Source organism: Lissotriton vulgaris, chromosome 8 (genome assembly GCF_964263255.1).
Source record: "Lissotriton vulgaris chromosome 8, aLisVul1.2, whole genome shotgun sequence".
NCBI lineage: Eukaryota > Metazoa > Chordata > Amphibia > Caudata > Salamandridae > Lissotriton > Lissotriton vulgaris.
The window spans coordinates 1337855388-1337876234 of record NC_141696.1 but is presented as its reverse complement, the minus strand read 5'-3'; the positions used below and the strand labels follow the sequence as shown (position 1 = coordinate 1337876234).

The 20847-nt window shown below is 43.1% G+C and overlaps 1 protein-coding gene across 1 annotated transcript in view; it reads right to left on the bottom strand.

The window, feature by feature from the left end:
• Positions 1–20847, bottom strand: part of PGR (progesterone receptor) — a 760964-nt gene that overhangs the window by 258312 nt on the left and 481805 nt on the right. The window contains exon 4 of the mRNA XM_086935286.1: positions 116–424. Coding sequence (XP_086791412.1) covers positions 116–424 — 309 coding nt within the window. The remainder of the gene's footprint in view (positions 1–115; positions 425–20847) is intronic.

Sequence of the window (20847 nt, the reverse complement as noted above, 5' to 3'; positions counted from 1 at the left end):
CTTCTGAATTTCGTTTCAGCAAAGAAACTCCAGGGCCTGTGGTTCATATCTCTTGCATGAAAGGCATAACATAAAAACAGAGTAAAACCAGCATCTAGAGAAACTAATATGTTACCTGGAAGGGATTTAGACCATTTAACTACACAAAGCAGCTGCCTCTCGCATAGTCGGTTCAAACTGGTAAGCAAAGAACTTGGAGTTTCGGGTTGTGTGTTATCATAACCCGCATACACAACCTCAGGCTCAATGCTCTGTAAAATGTTCAGCAATTGGGGAATAATGTGCAATTCTTGGGTTGAGTTAGATATCCTCGTTACTAAGCTTTGTTGGTTTTCAACCGGAATCACGAAGGGCTGTCGTCCATACGTAACGGTATCCATTCTTCTCACAGTTTTCACTTTGCCGAATTTTTTGAACTTTCGACCTATTAGAAAAAATAATGTACTGATGTGATCATGCGAAAAGTTAAACAGTTTAAAATACTAGAAAACTTGAATTATTTTAACTGCCCTTTTCAGTTTAATCGGCACACTATTCAGTGCAATATTACTTCATTTCCCAGGCCCCTTTACTTTTCATAGCTGCAGTTCCATGTTATTTTTCTTATCTTTGGTTTAGATGACATCAAATAAGATTATACTGCTATTTGCCCTAAATGTTAACAAATATAAAACTAAACCTATTGCAGGGGCGGCTTTAAGCTCCTGGTGGCCCTGGGCAGGGAGCGTAGGTAGGGGGCCCCGGAAGAGGGGGTCCGGGCGGGGCGGAGGCCATTGAGGAGTGGGGCGGGGGGTCAGGGTGTTTGGAAGTGGAACAGAGCCGGAGGCCGCCAAATCCCTGCCAGGGGCCGCCACGCAAATGTGTATCCATCCTCAGAGGATTATTATATTAAGGATATATATTGGTGTGGTGGCCCCTGGAGTTTGGTGGCCCAGTGCAGGTGCACAGCTTGCACATGCCTAAGGCCGCCCCTGCCTATTGTCATACGTTTCACTCTGAACAAATGGTGACTACTTAAATAAATGGAACGGTGATGTGTTTTTCGTTAATGTTTTAAATGCTTTCTGTACTGCTAAATATTTATTTTCAAACGATTTTATTACATTTATGGGCACAAAACAATTTCACAATCAAAACAATCTTCACCATATTTCCAATCCAAGCCCCCTACTAAGTTATACATCTATTCATATTCCTTCTCCTATCAAACATCTGACTTTATGGCACGACACGGAGGCCAACATTATGTAATAATTTCTTTTATTCCACCACTCAGCAGCATGAAACAAGCATTATGTTCTTAGAATATAGAATACAGACTCTCTAAGAACATTCCAAAACTAAAAAAAATCCTCTACATTATCTGTTCTTCCGTCTTTTATTGCTGCTGCTCTAAGAGATAAGTATTGTTTACTCTGGAATATAAGTTAAGATAATTTTATTTAGAGTCTTGGTAAATGTTTGAAATGATATTTAAATATTTTATAATCAAAAGGTATTCTCTATGAAATGTGTATAGATTATTTAAAGAACTTTTTATAATTAGAGCTTAAAACGAATATCAATTTATAACGTTTTAAAATCATGAAGATATATTCTTTTAGTGAGTTAACAATCTGAATTAAAGTCATAGATGAAAATGATGTTGGTTTAGTTTAAACCCGTTTTAATTCGAAGCGCGTTTCATATTTGTAAACAAAATTGGGGAAAGGAATAATATAGTTGGCAGACTAAAGGTAGAGAAAATATATTTTAAATGATTCTGCTGTGTTTAAATAAGATATTTAGATGTTTCACAAGATTTTATGAAGGAGGTTCATTTGAGGTAAAAGGTATGCGCGAGCGCATATGAAATTATAAAACCAGAGCACGAGAGGCTTTCGCGTGCTTACCATGACGTGAGCTTCTTTGTGCCGGCACATGTGGAACGTTGATCGCGCTCGTATCGCTAAAATAGAAAGATCGGTGCAAAGGAAGTAAATAATAAGAAAGCGGATCTAGAGAGGATTTGCATTAGAGTTCACATAAAATTTATAGTTTAAAAGAATATTTTTAGTGTTGTTTTTTTGTGGTGAATTTTAGAAAGGAGTTATGGAGCAAGGAGTAGGAACACTTGAAGAGAGAATTAATAAAGGTGTTATGTTCTTTTATTCTGAGCCGCCTCGATAAAGCGCCGGGACACTCCTCGGAGTAGCCGTGCGCTATAGAAATAAATTTATAACATAACATAACATAACATGACAATAAAGCAATGGAAAAGATAACAACAGAAGTGTCTTTGAGAATGGAAAAGAAATTGGAAATGATAGCTGGGTCAAAATCAGTTGTACAGGAGGAAGAAAGTTTTTTTTTCAGCATCTGAAAATTAGTCTGCGCATTGTAGTAGTAAAAAGGCTTCAAGGAAAAGGAAACATGTTTCTTCAAGTGAAGAATATGGAAAGAAAAAAAGATCTACTGAGGTAGAGCATATTTGCTGTACAGACAGGCAAATAGAGGAAGGCTCAGGCCGCAAAGATGCGCAAGTAGGAGGCCAAAGTGATGAAGACGGAAAAGGTAAACGCAAACATAAATATGTAGTGTGTGAGGATTCCTCTGAGAGTGCAGAGTTTGAACTGAGTTGTAGTTCTGATTTTGATTCTGACAAAGACGTTCAGAATAAGAGTTAAAAAGGATGACATATCAGGTTTAATGAATAAAAACCTAAAAGATCCGTTGGGTGATGTAATGTTTTACCCATTACTTATAAAACATCCTTTTTCTCCTGAGTGGTCAACATCTGATCATGTTGCGCACTATTTGGAATATTGGATAAGACGGGAGATTCAAAAAGAAGTGCAAGTTTGGCTCAGATCAGAGTGTCCTTACCCCATTGTTGATAACAAGGTGTTAATGACACCAGAACTTGATAAAAAAATGATTGCATTTATTGCGAAAGGGGGTCGTGATCCAAGGAAAGGTATTGATCGAGGGTTAAAATTTTGTCAAGACATGTTATTAGATGTAATTGGTTCAGTTTCTAAAACATTTGAGATGGCAGAAGAGGCCTATATTGGTAAGCAAAATATTGATGTAATGGAACTTCGAGAATGGATACAAAGGGTTGTATGTTTATTAGGAAACGCAAATACAGCTTTATCTATTGAGAGAAGGAAGAGTTTATTAGTAAAAATTGACCCAAAGTTGGAAGACCTTGCGACTAAAGAGGAAGGACCTTTGGCAAAGGGTCTCCTTTTTGGAGATGAGTTTATAAAAGTATTATCAAGATATGTAGGGGCGTTCAGCAGCCTACAAAAATGTCAGAGAGAGCTAAAGAAAGTGTTTAGTGATCAACGTGTTTTTGGTTCGGCCGGGAGAACATGGAGTCGGTTCTCCGGCCGAGGGCAAGTAATCACTAGAGGCTCCTTTTCACGTGGATTTGGTAACAGAGGCTACCAGGGTAAACAGTTTTTTCATGGTGGAGATTTTTTCCACAAAGACAACGTGGAAGAGGAAGATTCAATAGAGGGAAGAGAGAAGAGGAAGAGGCTCAAATGGTAAGTCAAGACCCTTTTGTTATCCGGTTAGTTGGCGGCAGACTTGCCCAATTTTCAGAGGTTTGGAGGTCAATAACAAGGGACCCATGGGTGTTGGAAACAGTTCAAGGTTTCTGAATAGAATTTATAGCAAAACCAATTTAAAGAATGGTACCGAATCGTATGCTGTTCAAAAAAGAACAGATGAAAATGATAGACATAGAGGTGCAAGAATTATTAGAGAAAGGAGCGATAGTAAGAGAGAGAGAGAGAATGTAGAAGGATTTATAAGCAATATATTTCTAGTGGAAAAAAAAGACAAAGTTGGCATGCGCCCAGTAATAAATTTACGTCAACTGAACGATTGGGTGGTATATCACCATTTCAAAATGGAGGGAATGCATCTGTTAAAAGATGTGTTGTTGAAAGGAGACTGGATGACAAGATTAGATTTGAAGGATGCTTATCTTACAATTCCAATATGGAGAGAGCATCAAAGGTATTTGAGGTTTGTCTGGAGAGACCAGATGTGGAAATTTGTGTGTCTACCTTTCGGCCTGTCATCCGCTCCGTGGTGTTTCACGAAGGTTCTTTGGCCAGTAGCAGCTTTTCTGAGAGAGAGGGGTGTTCGAATGATCATTTATTTAGATAGATATTCTGATTATGGATCAGGACAGAAACACTCTTCTTTCTCATATGAGGTTAGCGATAGACTTGTTAGAGTCTCTGGGTTTTTGTGGTGAACCAGATGAAATCCCAATGCGTACCCAGTCAACAAACACAGTTTTGGGGATTTTTGGTAGATACGGTAGAAGCTGTTCTGAAAATTTCAAAGGAGAAACTAAAGAGAATTCGAAAAGAATTGAAAAATGTATTGAAAATGAACAGTGTTCCTTTACGTATGTTGGCCCGTATAATTGGACTTCTGTCTTCTACGATTCAGGCAATTTTCCCAGGCCCTTTACATTACAGGGCATCGCAGAGATTGAAGGCTTTCCTTTAAGGAATGGCTTGAGATATTCAGAGAGTGTATGTCTTTCTCAGGAAGCAAGACAAGAGTTGATTTGGTGGTAAAGGAAAATGGAAGCATGGAATGGGCGAGCGATTTTTGGAGAGAATGCAGATCTAATTGTAGAGTCAGATGCAAGCTTGGAAGGCTGGGATGCAAGATGCTGATTGTTAAGTACTGGAGGAAAATGGACAATTCAGGAAAGACGTCTACATATAAATTGTTTAGAATTATTAGATGGACCTTTCGCAATAAAATGTTTTGGGGAGCAGACGGCAAGATGTTCTGTCATTTTAAGGATGGACAATATTTCTGCGGTACGGTATGTCAACAAAATGGGAGGTCCACGATCAAAAGGATTAGCAGATCTAGCAAGAGTATTTTGGGAGTATTGTTTGGAGAGAAATATTTATGTTCAGGCGGAACATATTCCAACTCTGTGGCAGATTGGTTTTCGAGGAATTTTTACGATTCCAGCGACCTGATGATAGGATGATTTTTGCGAGGTTGAACCAATTTTGGGGTCCAACTCGGGTAGATCTTTTGTGCGAACAGGATAAACACTCTACTAGAGAGGTTTTTCAGTTGGCATCCGGATCCGGAGGCAACGGGAATAGATACTTTCCTGCAGGATTGGAGAGGTCTTCGTCCTTATGCTTTTCCTCCTTTCTCAATGATAAGCAGAGTATAAAATTGGCTAGTCCACCTGGTCCAAGGTATACTTTACTTTGAGATGTGTCTATTACACTGCGTTTATTTGAGTCATGGGATGATAATAGTTTCTTGGACATAAAAGATTTAGGGCCCGATGTAGGTGGCCTAATACCGATCGGTAACGGCCAAAAATACCGATTTTCGGCCCTTACCGATCGGTATCCAGCCATCGTGATGTAGGACACTGAAAACCGTCCGATTCGGTATTGATACCGAATTGGTATAGTTACCGAATCGGAAATAAACCGATTCGGAAATACACCGATTCAGTAAAAGAACGAATCGGTAACATACCGATTCGGTAAATATACCGATTCGGACCATGTGCCGAATCGGTAGATATACCGAATCGGTAAATAATCTGAATCGGACTATCTACCGAATCGGTAGAGTTACCGATTCTGTAAATTACCGAATCGGGCAGCCCAAAACTGTGATTGAGATGTAGGGAAGCACAGAAATACCGATTTTGACTCAAAATCGGTATTTCAAATTAGGTATTTACCATGGATTCCAATCAGGTGGTAACCAACTGCAACCTATAAAAAGAGACCCAAAATGCAATGCAACTTGCAGGATTGCGGCATTTTATGTCATTGCAAGGCGGCTACGGCTACAGCAGGAAGGAGAGAGGGAATGGCAAAGAGAGGAACAGGTCTACAGACAGAGGATCACCCTGTTCATGCTCACAGAGGCAGAGATCCTACAGAGGTACAGGCTGGACTCAGACACCATTCTGGAGCTCATCAGGGACCTCAAACCACTGTTGGACCACCCCACCCCAAGGGCACACGCCATCCCAACGCACGTGCAGGTGCTATGTAGCCTACACCTGCTTGCCTCTGGCAGCTATCAAAGTGGAGTCGCTGCGGTAGGAGGGGTGACCCAGAGCAGCCTTTCAAGGTTTTTCAACAAATTCCTTGACACCATGATACAGAGGATGGACCAATACATATCTTTCCCTGCAACCCATGCGGAACTGGTACAAACAAAAGCAGACTTTTACCAGATGGCACGATTCCCCCAAATCATCGGCTGCATTGATGGCACGCACATTCCGATTTGCCCCCCTGCTGACACAGAATACATATACCGCAATAGGAAGTCTACGCACACCATCAATGTGCAGGTGATCTGCAATGCTAAGTGCACCATCACAGACCTGGTAGCAAAATTCCCAGGGAGTACCCACGACTCGTACATTTTTCAAAACAGCGGCATCTATGCACGGCTGACGGCTGGGGAATTTGGTGAAGGATACCTCCTAGGTGAGACACATCATCAGACCCCCATAACACAAAGTAGCACAGTAAAGTACATGTATGCATGTGAGTAATGTTACCCCTTTTCCTTCTAGGCGACAGTGCATATGCCCTCCGCTCATTCATACTCACCCCCTACCTCAACCCCTCTACACCCAGCCAAAGGAGGTATAACCGGGCCCACAAAAGCACAAGGAATGTAGTAGAACGGACCTTTGGCATCTGGAAAAGCAGGTTCAGATGCTTGCACAAGAGTGGAGGTGCAAGGCAGTATACCCCCATCACCTCATGCAAGATCATAGCTGTCTGTGCAATGTTGCACAACCTTGCGGTGAAGAAGGGCACTGAGGTGGAGTTGTCAGACTACGAGGACCATGACGACGATGTTGCTGTGCCACAAACACAACCTGCTGGGGTGTCTATGCCAAGTGATGGCAGATACAGACGTGAGGAGATAACAGAAAACTATTTCTGAGTGAGTACAGATGCACAGACAGGTCAATGGATGTGGAAAAAATAAATGTAATAATGTTGGCACAATGTTACTGCACTGATGTGCAACAAATCAAATAAGTACAGTAAAGGGGGGGAATGTAAATGGTCTGGGTTGCCTCACCCACCCTGGCTGTCTCACTTCTTGCTGCGCTTAGCTGACCCACTTGGATGTGGATCACCCCCTTCTGTGTGTCCGGCTGCCTCAGCGGAGCGCCTGGTGCTCCGGCGCAGCTCAGATACAGCGCTGGCCGGGCTGCTGTGGCTGCTGCTGTCCCCAGCCTCACCCACGTCCAGGGCAGGATTCACCACCGTGTTTGAGATAATTAACGCCTCCATGGCAGTGGTGATGCGGGCCATGCCCCTGGTCACCTCTGCAGTGTTCTGGGTGAGGCAGTCCTCCATGTTAGCCCCTCGGCGGCATAGCTTGGTGGTTGCTGCGGCAAGGCGGTTGATTGCCCGGTTTGGCACGCGGGCATCCCTGCGCCTACTGTGCTCGTGCTCCTCCATCTTACTACACAGTTGGGTTATGGCAGTAGTCATGCGCCCCAGTACAGTTGCTATATCCTTGTTGCTATCAACGAAACTCTTAAATCCCTTTGTCATCTCCCCCATCTGCAGGTTGTGCTCCCGCAATTGGCGCTGGCAAGCCAGGATTGACTTGGCCTGCATCCTTTGGATCCGGACCATGCTCCCCTCCAGCCCTTGGAATTCGCTGCCCTCCCGTGCTGGTAAAGCACTGCTGGATGTGCGTGGCCGGCGCCGATTGCTGCTGCCCTGCAGTGTGGGCTGGTGTGCCACAGGTGTTGCAGGGGTGGGTGCTGGGGCCTGACCCGCTGCTCCCTCCATGATGTTCAATGGTGCAACGATGATCCTCCTGGCAGGAGATGTGGCAGGTGCTGGGTGGGTCTGTGTGGGTGAGTTCTCCGGTGAGAACTGCAATGGGGGCGTTAGTGACAGTAGGGGGGAGTGGGGAAATGAGAGGGTATGTCCTGTGTCATCCTCATTGCCCACGGCACTGCTGTCCTCATCCTCCTCCTCCTGTGATGGTACAATGCTGCTTGGCCCTGCCACCGCACTGTCTGATGGTGCTGGAGCTGGAGCTTGTGTAGCTGCTGCTCCACTGCCTGATGGTGCCTCTAGGTATAAAGACGCATTTGTGAACTGAGTGCAAATGTCTTACAGTCACTACAAAAAAAAGCATTGCACATCTCATTTTCAATACTCTGATTCAGTTTTTAGGTGCATTTCAGTTGAATGTGCACTGGCATTTGTTACTACAATAGTTGACTACATTTACCATGATGCATTGCTCATGTGTGTTGCTAGCAGTACTGGGCTTGGGTTTGGCTGTGCATTGGGGCTAAAGGGGAGGTGTCTGGTAGGGTGTGTCATGCTGCGCATGCTTCTTACCTTTTGATGTAGCTCTGGATGAGCTGTCCAGGTCCCCAACTCCCACCACACTCTCGGTCTCAATTGTCGTGGACACAAGTTCCTCCAGGTCAGTGAGGGGTGGCGCCGGGTTCCTGCCTCCACCTGTTAGTCCTGCCTGCTTGTGCAGCTCGGCCAATTTCCTCTTGGTGAGGCTGCGTATGTCATAAAACCTCTTGTTGAGGTTGTCCAGGCTCCTGGGGGTGACACCAACTGCGTTCACCCTCTCACCAATTGCACTCCACAGCTTCCTTTTGGTGCTCTCTGGGACTGTGAGGGACAGCCTCCCAAACAGCTGCCTGTGGACCCTCACCACCTCCTCCACCAATACTTGGAGCTCCATGCTGCTGAACTTGGCCTTGCGCTTGCGCTCAGCCTTCTGGCTCTCAGAGCAGCTTGCCATTTCCACACTGACCAGGATTGTGCTAACACTCTCTCTGCTGCTCACTCTGAATACTCAGCTCAGGCTGCCTCTCCAGAAAGTTCTAATGAGTTGCACCTGCCTGGGTAGCCACTCCCTGCTAGGGTGGGGGAGGGTGGTTCCACCTCATTGGCTGTTGTCATTAGTTTCACTTTTACTTGCTCGCCGATTCCGTATTTACCGATTCGGTATTCGCCGATTCCGTATTTACCGATTCGGCTAATACTGATTCGGTATTTACAATGCATTCCTAAGGGCCTTTTGGCCCATAGGATTGTATTGCCTTTACCGAATCGGTATTTGCCGATTCGGTATTCGCCGAATCGGTCTTTACCGAATTGGTGAATACCGATTCGGTATGTATCGAAACACGATACAGATTGTTTCCGAATCGGTATTTTACCGATTTATTTTACCTACATATCATTTTCCGAATTCAAAATACCGATTCGGTAGAAATCGGTATTTTAAATTCGGTAAATGAGTTTTACCTACATCGGGCCCATAACATATACATTTACAATGCTGTAATGGACGTACGTGCCTTAGATATATCAAGCAGATGTTTTACTCCTGAGGGTATTTGTTTTTATATTAAACAGTGAAAACTAATTCAACTTCTTTTTTTATCCATATCTGAAAGATAAAGAAAAACATTGTGTTGTACGTTGTGTGAAGGAGTATGAATGTAGAACAAGGCCAATAAGCCCAGTTGGGGTGGATCAATTACTAATCTCTTTCAGGTATCCATATAAAGCTGTTTTGTCACCCACTTTGGCTAGATGGGTGAAATCTTTAATGGAAAGAGCTGGTATAGATATAAGTAAGTTTGGCGCACACTCAGTGAGAGGTGCAGCTGCTTCAAAAGCACAAATTCTGGGTGGAAGTTTACAAGATATTTTAAAATGTGCAGATTGGTCAACAGATTCTGTTTTTAGGAAATACTATTTTAAAGCCTATTGAGAGTGTAGCTCAATGTATTGTTGATATGCTTTAAACTTGCATAATGTTGGCCTCCGTGTCGTGCCATAAAATGTAGATTTTCCACAGCCTTGGTGGGCTGAAAATCTGGATTTTATTAAGGACCCAGAGCCTAATATTATCCCTCCCTACTTATTTGTTACCCAACCATGTTGTTTATGTCTTGTATTTATGCAGGTCAAACTTAAATTGATTTGGATTAGACGATTTCGGACATATCTCATCTCTATGTTTGGAGAAGAAAGAAGATTTGGTTTTGTTGGATTTGTTTTTCTGGACTGGAAATAAAGAAATATGTTTTAAGTTGTTTCTCTTTTAGCAGGCAATGTCAACGGAAGAACAGATAATGTAGAGGAGTTTTGCTAGTTTTGGAATGTTCTTAGAGATTCTGTATTCTATATTCTAAGAACATGATGCTTGTTTCATGCTGCTGGGTGGTGGCAATAAAGGAATTATTGCATTATATTAGCCTTGTGTCCTTAATAAAATCCAGATCTTCAGCCCACCAAGGCTGTGGAAATCTACATTTCACCAGTTTTTTCACTGTAATGTCATATGTAACATTACATTCCTATATGTCCTTCTTTTAATGTCTTTTCAAAGAGCAGCGATAGTTCCTTGACTCATCAGCGATCTTGATATAGTGAGAATCTGTTACAGTGAAAGTCTACAGTGATTTACTGCTTCAGTTTTTACTCTTGCTGTTATAAAACGATTACTCCCCCACCTTCAATGTTGAGGAAAAACCAGCTTCACCATTTGTTTGCATGAGATAAGCCAGCCTGAGTGCCACAGAAGTTGAGAAAAAAACAATATGTTTTTTAGGTGGAGCATTCGAGACCTCTTGTATATAGTTTAGTATACACTTATACGTGTAGGTTCTTTGTAGGCTCTGGAGATCAACACTAGGATTTGTCTGCTTCCGCTTAGGGACTTTTTTCTGTTCAACTGCCTCTATTTAACTGTCTTAATAGAAAATGACCAGTAGAGGTTCAGTAAAATACCAGACTTGCTATCTGCTTGTTCAACTGCCTTTTATTTAACTGTCTTGATAGAAAACGGCCAGTAGAGGCCAGTAGAATACCAGAATTGCTGAGTGACTTTCTATTTTTCTTTTTCTGGCAACTGCCTCTATTCAACTTTCTTGATTGAAAACGACCAGCAGAGGTCAGTAAAATACCAGAATCACTTTAGCATTCTCTAGATTCCAGTCCATAGACATTGTCTTCCACAAACACCCATAGAAAATAATATTTTTTTTAAATCTTGTATTTTTAGTGATGGGACCTCTGAAGGCTCTGATTTTATATTTAAAACAGCTTTGGACTATAACATTTCCAGCTGAAATATTTCTCTCCATGTGTTCCCATACCTGGCGTAGCACGCTGTTTGGTGCTTACTTTCCCTCCATGTTTAAGAACAGTAGATGTTTCAGCACCCAGGCTAATGTGTTGCATAGCTAAATACATATAAGGTCCCAAAGACGAGACCGATTGCATTGCAAATGCTTGTTTATTTTGTTGCTGCTCATTTTGTCACTCAGGCTTGCTTTGATCATGTAAATAGTCACATCTTTCAGCTGGGGGTTGGTGAAACAAACAAGGTGCATGCCTTAGGTAATGTGATTTCTGGTGAATACTCTGTGCAACCGCATATTCCTCACCATTAGAATATTCCCTCAGCGACAGACTAGATAAGTAGGTTTTTTGTGGCAAATCTGCCACTAGGTGGCAACACGGAGCTCTGTGTTGTCTTTATTTCTCTACGGAAGTGATGGAGTGAGTACGCATATCTATATATGCGCCACCCCTCTGCGTCTAAGTCAGTTTCTTGCTTGACTCCTTCAGTGTCCTCATATGCAGAACACAGTAGAATCAGTGGTAACAGTGTGTAGAACTCTAAAATGGGACCTTTTTAGATGTTAAAAATTAGGGCACTTCACAGAAATGGGAGGTGGGACAGCAGTGAGGATTCTGCGGTTAGAGAGATTATCCACTAGAAGAACAAGTTATTTATCTTCAATAGCACTTTTAGGGTAGAGACCCCATCTAACCGCAGATTTTTCCCCCTAGAATATTCCTAAGGCATCAGCAGTACCTCTGCACATTGGTTGGTGGCGTTGGTGTCTCTGTGTCGCCATCATCGGCATCGGAAGTGAAGTGTTCTATGCTATATTGGTGCAAATCCAGCCCGCTGACATCAGTTTTTATTGTGATTATTTCTGAATCACAAACGCTGAATAATGTCAGAATGATTTGTGACTAGTATGCAGATCTTTTAGGTGAAGAGTCCAGTTCTCAGAATGGGCAGGATAGGAGGGTAGGTGAGGATTCAGCAGTTATATTGATTCTCTACAAGAAAAAGAAAAGGAAAATCTGTAACCTCTGTGGTTGTTCCCCTAAAGAAATACAGGCAGACCAAGGAGACATTACTTCGGAATAAAGAAAGAATGAGTGCGAGAAGAACAATCAAATTAAGAACTGGGAAGAGATTCCAAGAGATGGGCGTTGTAGAATCGGCTGCATCGCTACTGACCAAAAAGAAGCATAACATGAGTTAAAATATATACAAATACATGAGTGAAAACCGCCATTAACCTGCCTCAAGACTTTGAGACGCATAAGGAATTCTGTGAAGAGGTCCTCCAAGAAGATAAGAGTACAGCTGCCTTATAAGGAAGTAACGTAGAATCCAGTCATGGACATGGAGAGGGAAGTGATCTCCCCCTTCCATGGCACCTAGACAAAAAAAGCACAGAACTACAGCTCTTAACCAACCAAAGATACTTTACAAGGGCTCTTATGAACCTTGTAGCAATAGTTGAGGAGGAGGGGCAAAGTGAGAACCAAAGACAAATGTAAAGCAAAAGGCGGCCCCATGATCCATAATGAATAGAGTGGTGGACAAATGAGCAAAAATTGAATGAAAAAGGAATACAGAAATTACTGAAAGCACTCAGTCATTCCAATCTTTAAGAGGGGCATCAAGAAAATGAGGCAAATAGCAGGACAACACTGAGGCATCTAGCAAAAAGAACAAATGGCATAAAGAGAAGGGGAGAGATAGTGTCGGCAAGTAGAAAATTATTAAATACTACAAACACTTAAATAAGTGAAAGGAGATAAAGAAACAATCATTAACATCACCTGCCATATAAATAAGGGTGACAATCTAATCAGGACTGAAACAGCTCCACGACTGGAAATATAAGACTGAAAGAGTCTATGATCTTGGAGCAAGTCGAACAACTGAGCATCTCTTAACTAAAGAGGGTCATGGAATAAAAAGAGAGACACGGATAAAGTCCTCATAACACAGTTCCTACAGAAGATGGATCAGCAGGAAAGGAAGGGAAAAGTCATATTGAAATACCTTAATTGACATGCTCAAGTCATAGTCTACTACGCATCTTGGCTTACAGACCAGTACTACAACAATTATCTTTTTCAGAAGCAGTTAGCGACCGAAATGGACACAATCAAACACAAAACATACTTGTTACACCACAGTTGACATGGAGGCTAGCCTGGATAAAATAGCCATGATAGGCCCCAACCCTACAAACATTGACACTAAAATGTCAGAATTAACAATAGAAATCAAGTCAATAAGAAAAGACATGTCAGCATAACAGGGCCGGGTAGATACGATTGGCCAGAGACTCAAAACAGTGGAAATGGTCATCGATCATATGCTAGAATAAGAGAGAGCTAGACTACTTAAAAGAAAAGGTAACAGATATAGAAGATAAATCAAGGTGAAGAAATTTCAGAATTCTAGGCCTACTATAGGGTTTAGAAGGGGACAATAGAATACATTTGTTACAGACCTTTATGCCTAAGATTCTAAATACTTCCTCCAAAGAGCCATTTGAAATTGAGAGAGCTCATAGAATTAGATCTTGTAAACCAACAAGAAACGGAAGGCATCTTTTAGTAACTGTATGCACACTAAGACATCAGCATACTCCCAACATCATCCAAGCTGCAAAAAAAAAATGGGCTCCGATCCTCCATGAAGGACATAAACTCTCCTTTATAGCGGACGTCTTCATTCCTATGATGCAAAAAGGAATCGTTTTTTGTCAATAAAACCCAGAATTTAAAAAAGGAATCGTGTTCGGCCTACTAGAACACTCAAAAATGTTTATTAACAATAAATTGAAAGACCAGAGACTTCCATGACCCAAGTGACTTCAAACAAAGTTCCCAACTTGAATTGCCAAATCATTACAGCTCGTTGGGAAAGAATTGATACAAGCCAATTACTGCACTCTAATAAACTAGGAGGTGCCTGGCCCCTTTGACATTGAGCGCCATCAAGAAAGGGTGAAATACTAATTTTAATGATTTTATGTTTTATTGTTATCCCTTTTATTTTGACTTCTGCTTATTTACCAGTAGTTATCCCTCCCAAGGAAGACTGGTGAGAGACAATCAGGGTTGCTGAACTCAGTTGTTGCACATTTAAGTTCTCCCTATTTTCCTTTGCGCTCTGCAAACTCGGGTTTTCTAGGCCACGCTCACTAATCCTCAAGGGGATTTAATGCTGCTCATAGCGCGTCCGCCCAGCTAGTTGGAAGACCATTGATACCAGCTCATTTTATTTCCTTGTAATTCTGCACTCTGATGTACTTTAACAGGAGGTGCCAGGCTCCTTTGACACTGGGCGCCATCTCGAACAGTTGAAGTACATATTTTAATGATTTTATGTTTTATTGTTACCCTATTATTTTGACTTCTGGTTAATTTACCAGTAGTTGTCTCTCCCAGGGGAGCCTGGTGAGAGACAACCGGGGGTTGTTGGACCCTGATTTTGCACATTTAACTTCTCCTTACCTATTTTCCTTTGCTCTCTGCAAACACGGGCTTTCTAGGCCATACCCAATGATCCTTGAGGGGATTTAATGCAACTCATAGTGCGTCCCCACAGTGGGTGACACACTGACCTCCCAAAGGCAAGCCCGTCCATGCACAGCGCCAGCCCCCCTGCTCGCATTAACCCCATTCCCCCACCGCTACAACTCTATTCTAAAAAGGCACTTTTGGGACTGAATAACAAAAGTAAGTCCAGTTTGATCTCAAACCCCAACAAGACACCCAAGAAAGAATAATTATTTGCCCAGATTGTGGGATGTCTATCCCTTGGATAAACTCCAAATGTAGCATATCAATAAGGAATAGTAGTACACCCCATCCCCCTAACTGTTTTTATCATTTACATTTTTATTTAAATACCCCCCCAAAAAAAAATGAAAAAATTAGCTGACAATTACAACACAGAAATCAATATAGTCAGTATATCACTACAATACAATGGATTACAGAGTATGGTAATAGGCAACGGGCGACTCCTGCATACACGTCTGCAGAAACGGAAGGCATCTTTTAGTAACTGTATGCACACTAAGACATCAGCATACTCCCAACATCATCCAAGCTGCAAAAAAAATGGGCTCCAATCCTCCATGAAGGATATAAACTCTCCTTTATAGGGGACGTCTTCATTCCTATGATGCAAAAAGGAATAGTTTTTTGTCAATAAAACCCAGAATTAATCAAATGAATCGTGTTCGGCCTACTAGAACACTCAAAAATGTTTATTAACAATAAATGGAAAGACCAGAGACTTCCATGACCCAAGCGACTTCAAACAAAGTTCCCAACTTGAATTGCCACATCCTCACAGCTCGTTGGTAAAGAATTGATACAAGCCAATTACTGCACTCTAATGGACTTTAATAGGAGGTGCCTGGCCCCTTTGACATTGAGCGCCATCAAGAAAGGGTGAAATATCCATTTTAATGATTTTATGTTTTATTGTTATCCCTTTTATTTTGACTTCTGCTTATTTACCAGTAGTTGTCCCTCCCAAGGGAGACTGGTGGGAGACAATCAGGGTTTTTTGAACTCAGGTTTTGAACATTTAAGTTCTCCCTATTTTCCTTGGCGCTCTGCAAACTCGGGCTTTCTAGGCCACGCTCACTAATCCTCAAGGGGATTTAATGCTGCTCATAGCGAGTCCGTCCAGCTAGTTGGGAGACCATTGATACCAGCTCATTTTATTTCCTTGTATTTCTGCACTCTGATGTACTTTATCAGGAGGTGCCAGGCTCCTTTGACACTGGGCGCCATCTCGAACAGTTGAAGTACATATTTTAATGATTTTATGTTTTATCGTTACCCTATTATTTTGACTTCTGGTTAATTTACCAGTAGTTGCCCCTCCCAGGGGAGCCTAGTGAGAGGCATCCGGGGGTTGCTGGACCCTGATGTTGCACATTTAACTTCTCCTTACCTATTTTCCTTTGCTCTCTGCAAACGTGGGCTTTCTAGGCCATATCCAGTGATCCTTGAGGGGATTTAATGCAACTCATAGTGCGTCCCCGCAGTGGGTGACACACTGACGCCCCAAAGGCAAGCCCGTCCGTGCACAGCGCCAGCCCCCTTGCTCGCTTTAACCCCATTCCCCCGCCGCTACAACTCTATTCTAAAATGGCCCTTTTGGGACTGAATAATAAAAGTAAGTCCAGTTTGATCTCAAACCCCAACAAGACACCCAGGATAGAATAATTATTTGCCCAGATTGTGGAATGTCTATCCCTTGGATATACTCCAAATGTAGCATATCGATAAGGAATAGTAGTACACCCCCTCCTCCCTAAATTTTTTTACATCGTTTACATTTTTATTTACATTTTCCTCCCAAAAACAAAATGAAAAAATTAGTTGACAATTCCAACACAGAAATCAATATAGGCAGTATATCACAACAATACAATGGATTACAGAGTATGGTAATAGGCAACGGGCGACTCCTGCATACAAGTCTGCAGACAATGTGTAGATATCTAGACCACAATCATCATTTCGAAACCTGGCGAACATGAATATGATACAAACCATAGGGGGGGTGTGACCAGAAAGGCACAGGTAGACCCATCCCACCAGCATTTGAAATTCCAAAACATACACAGTAGCTTAAGATATTTAAAACATTTCAGAGATGCTTCATACAACTAATTTTCAGCAGTGTGGACACGCTCTGGAGACTCAGGTTAGTTCAAAGCCCAGTCTAGAAACGGTTCCCACATGTTGCGGGGCCTCGAGGTTGGGGGCATAAGTTCCCAAAAAGTACACATCTGTGTATGACCATACGTGACATTGTGCAACTAATCTTTGATTGTGGGTGCCCTCTTCCGCCACCAGCGAATAGCAGCCTGTCTTTTAGCATAAAGTAAGAGGAGTGCATGCAGCTTACAATGCTTTGGCGGTGTACCTTTCAGATACCCCAGGAGGCCGACGACCGGGGAAGGAGCATCCGTACAGCCTATAATTTGATGCACTGCAGCAAAAATCTCAAGCCAAAATTGGGCTACCTGTGGGCATTCCCAAGCAGCATGCAAGAGTCAGGAGTATATGTACAGCGCCAGCAGCTCTCATCTCCCCTAAGCTTCATACGGTGCAGCCCCACCGGCGTGCTGTAATATCTATGTGAAAATGTTAAATGAATCAGGTGTAGTCTATAATTCAGAGCGAGTTCAGTGAGCTGTCTACAGCAGAACTCCCACTGGTCGTCTGTCAGTGGCGTGGGAAGCGTGCAATTCCAGCCCTGAAGGGACTTGGGGTTCACCTCCGGTTTAGTGTCTTGCATTTGGGTATTTAGACGTGTAAAATGCTTGCGGGGGAAGAGGATTTCAAGATATTCTCTAAAGCAGGTAATGGTAGAGGAGCCGTGGGAAATCCGTCCCATAGGGCACTGCATGCTGTATGCAACTTGTGATATAAAAAGAGCTCCGCAAAGGGTGTAGCGTGATCTGCAGCCGCCACTGGGGGAGACCTAAACTCGTCCTGAGGATACAAGTTTGCGAAAGTGTGTAGGTGCGTATCATGGGCTAGAGTTTTGCTGATCCAATCCTGGATACAGGGAAGCCTTGGATTCCGCGCCAGCGGAATGTAAGAAGCATAAAGTAATGGGATATCTGCCCTCTTCCGCAGCTCACCCCCACCCATCACAGAGTACCCACCGTGTCCACATTTCCTTGAGGACGTTGTGAAGTCTAATATAGTGCCACCTTGATTGGGACAGGGGCTACCACATCAATCTCAACTGCCACATGTGGCTGGTACGGCATCGGGTGGACCCAAAAATGCAGAAATTGGGCCTGACCACATAGAGCATATAAGTGCATGTCTGGAGCTCCCAGCCCCCCTGCCGCAGTAGGAGAGTCAGGAGATCCCAGGAAACTCTGGCCTGTCCAACGGCCCAAACCAGGGAGATCAGCAGCGATGTAAGGGTGGTAAGAATATGTTGCGTAAGTGGGATTGGCACATTGACAAATAAATAAAGGAACTTTGGAATTATGACCTTTTTTTGCCAAAGCTATTTTCCCAGCCACGGACAGAGGCAGTTTGGACCAGAGTTCAACCTTCTCCTCTAGCCTGGTAATCACCTTACCAAAATTCAAGTTATTTTATTTATTTTATTATTTATTTGGGAAATTTGTTAAGCGCACAAATACCCGAGGGTGTCTCGGCGCTGAGTGTCCACTGAACTAGTCCATGAGTAGTTATTGCTTGAACAGCCAGGTCTTTATCTGTTTGCGGAAAGAAAGAAGGGAAGTACAAGTTTTGACATGATGTGGAAGACTATTCCATAGTTTGGTGGTGGTCACTATAAAGGATCTGTCTCCCCAGGAGACCTTCTTAGTCCTGGGAACCTGTATAAGACCAGCAGTGGAAGATCGAAGGGATCTAGCAGGGTTATAAGGGCAGAGTGCATCTTTTAAAAAGGCTGGGCCTTGAGCGTGGATTGCCTTATACGCAATGCATAGAGCTTTGAATTTAGTTCTTTTCTTTACCGGTAACCAGTGAAGCTGTTCAATTGTGCCAGATATGGAAGTATACTGTTGCTGTGATCAGTCTGGCCGCAGCATTCTGCACCAATTGCATCTTTTTTAGGACTCCTTCCTGAGCATTGACTACTGCATTAACGTGGTGCATGAAAGTGAGTTTGGTATCCAGTAAAACTCCGAGATTTCTTGCCTTGGTCACTGGGGGGGGGGGGGGGGGGGGGGGGGGTTTGGGTAGGGTGATCCCAGGGCATCAGGCCACCAAGTGGGAGACCAGGCAGGGGAGAGATTGCCAAACATCATCACCTCCGTTTTATCGGAGTTCAGCTTCAAACAATTTATGGACATCCAATTACTTATTGCTAGCATTCCCAGATTAAAATTGGAAGCCACTTCATCTCCATTTTTGTTAATGGCTAAGACAATCTGGGTGTCGTCAGCGTAGGATGTCACTGCCAGGTGATGGATTTTTATGATCCTCGCCAAGTCTGACACATAGATATTGAATAGTGTAGGACTTAGCGAGGATCCCTGGGGGACACCACAGGGGAGAGTAAAAGGAGGTGAATTGAAATTGCCGAAGGCGACTGACTGTACTCGATCAGTAAGGAAAGAGGCGATAAGGTCCTTAGCAGCACCTGTAATGCCTGCCGCTGTGACACGGTCGATCAAGATGGAGTGATCGACCGTGTCAAAAGCTGCTGACAGGTCCAGCAGAATAATCACTGCTGATCCTCCACCATCAAGAGTCATCCTAATTTCCTCTGTAGCTTTAATAAGCGCAGTCTCCATCCCGTGTCCCTTCCGGAAGCCAAATTGGGTGTTATCAACACAGTTGTTTTGGTCTATAAATTCTGAGATTTAGATGTTCATGATCTTTTCCACAATTTTGGTGGGAAGCGGGAGGCAGGCTATTGGGCGATAATTGGCGACTACCAAAGGATCTAAGGAACTTTTCTTAATGAGAGGTTTGATGGTCGCTTTCTTCCAGATGGAAGGAAAGGTGGTGGACGAAAACATGACATGAAAAATTTCTGTGAGTTTTTGACCTATAATGTCTGGAAAATTTTTGAGAATGGAAGGGGGGCATGGATCTTCCGGGGATCCAGAGTTCGTGGAACATATGAGATGGGATACCAGTTCTGAAGGAACCTGGGTGAATTCCTCGAAGGAGCCAGAGGGGCTTGAGTGAGGAGGGTTGGAGCATGCCCGGGAAAGGGGCCTGTGGTCATTGGGAGTGGAAGATGGGTGTCCAATGCTGGTTGAGTGGGCCTTGAATTGGGTAAAGATATCTGTAACTTTCTTTTGGAAGCGATTCGCCAAGGAGTTACATAGCTCTTGAGTGGCTGTGATCGGAGTGGTCGCTGCTTGTCCAGAGAGACGCGTCACTACCTGAAAGAGTTGTTTAGTCGAGTCCTGTGCAAGATTGATTTGGTTACTATAGAATTTACTTTTTTCCATGATAATTTGTTGCTTGTAATTAGACATCATGACTTTGTAGTGGGATTTTTGATCTGGGTCGTAGTCACATCTCCATCTGCGTTCCTGTCGTCTGCACTTTTGTTTTTCTTGTCTAAGAGCATCATTGTACCAGGGTGAAGATTTAAAAGCCCTGTTGGTGGATTGTTTCTTTAGAGGAACTGTCAAATTGACAGTGTTTTGTAGCCAGTTAGTATAGTTATTAGCTCCTAATTCAGGATCAGTCACAGTGGGTGGCAAGGAAGTTAATAGTGATGACTGAGAGGCGGGAATGTCAATGCTTTTCCACGCTCTAAATTGATTAGTGGGTGAGGGAGTATTAGCTAGGGGGGGAGTAGGTTGTAAGAAAAAGTCGAAAAGAATGGCAGAGTGATCAGTCCAGGTAAAGGGAAGGACGTCCTTCATCATAAGTGATCTCTCACTAGAGAAAAGACCGTGCAGATGGTGGCCCGCAGTATGCGTGGGAAAAGTGACTAATTGTGGGAGTCCTTTTGCATCTAATTCAGATAAGAGAGCTGCGGTGTCAGGATTATCCAGCAGCTCGAGGTGAAAATTAAAATCACCCAGAATGGTGTACTGGCTTTCACCTGCCAAAGGTTCTAAAAAAATGGGTAAATTAGCGAGAAAAGGGCTGCGAGGTCCAGGGGGACGGTAAATAAGTATGCCTTTGAATGAGGGGGCATTCGGAATAGAAA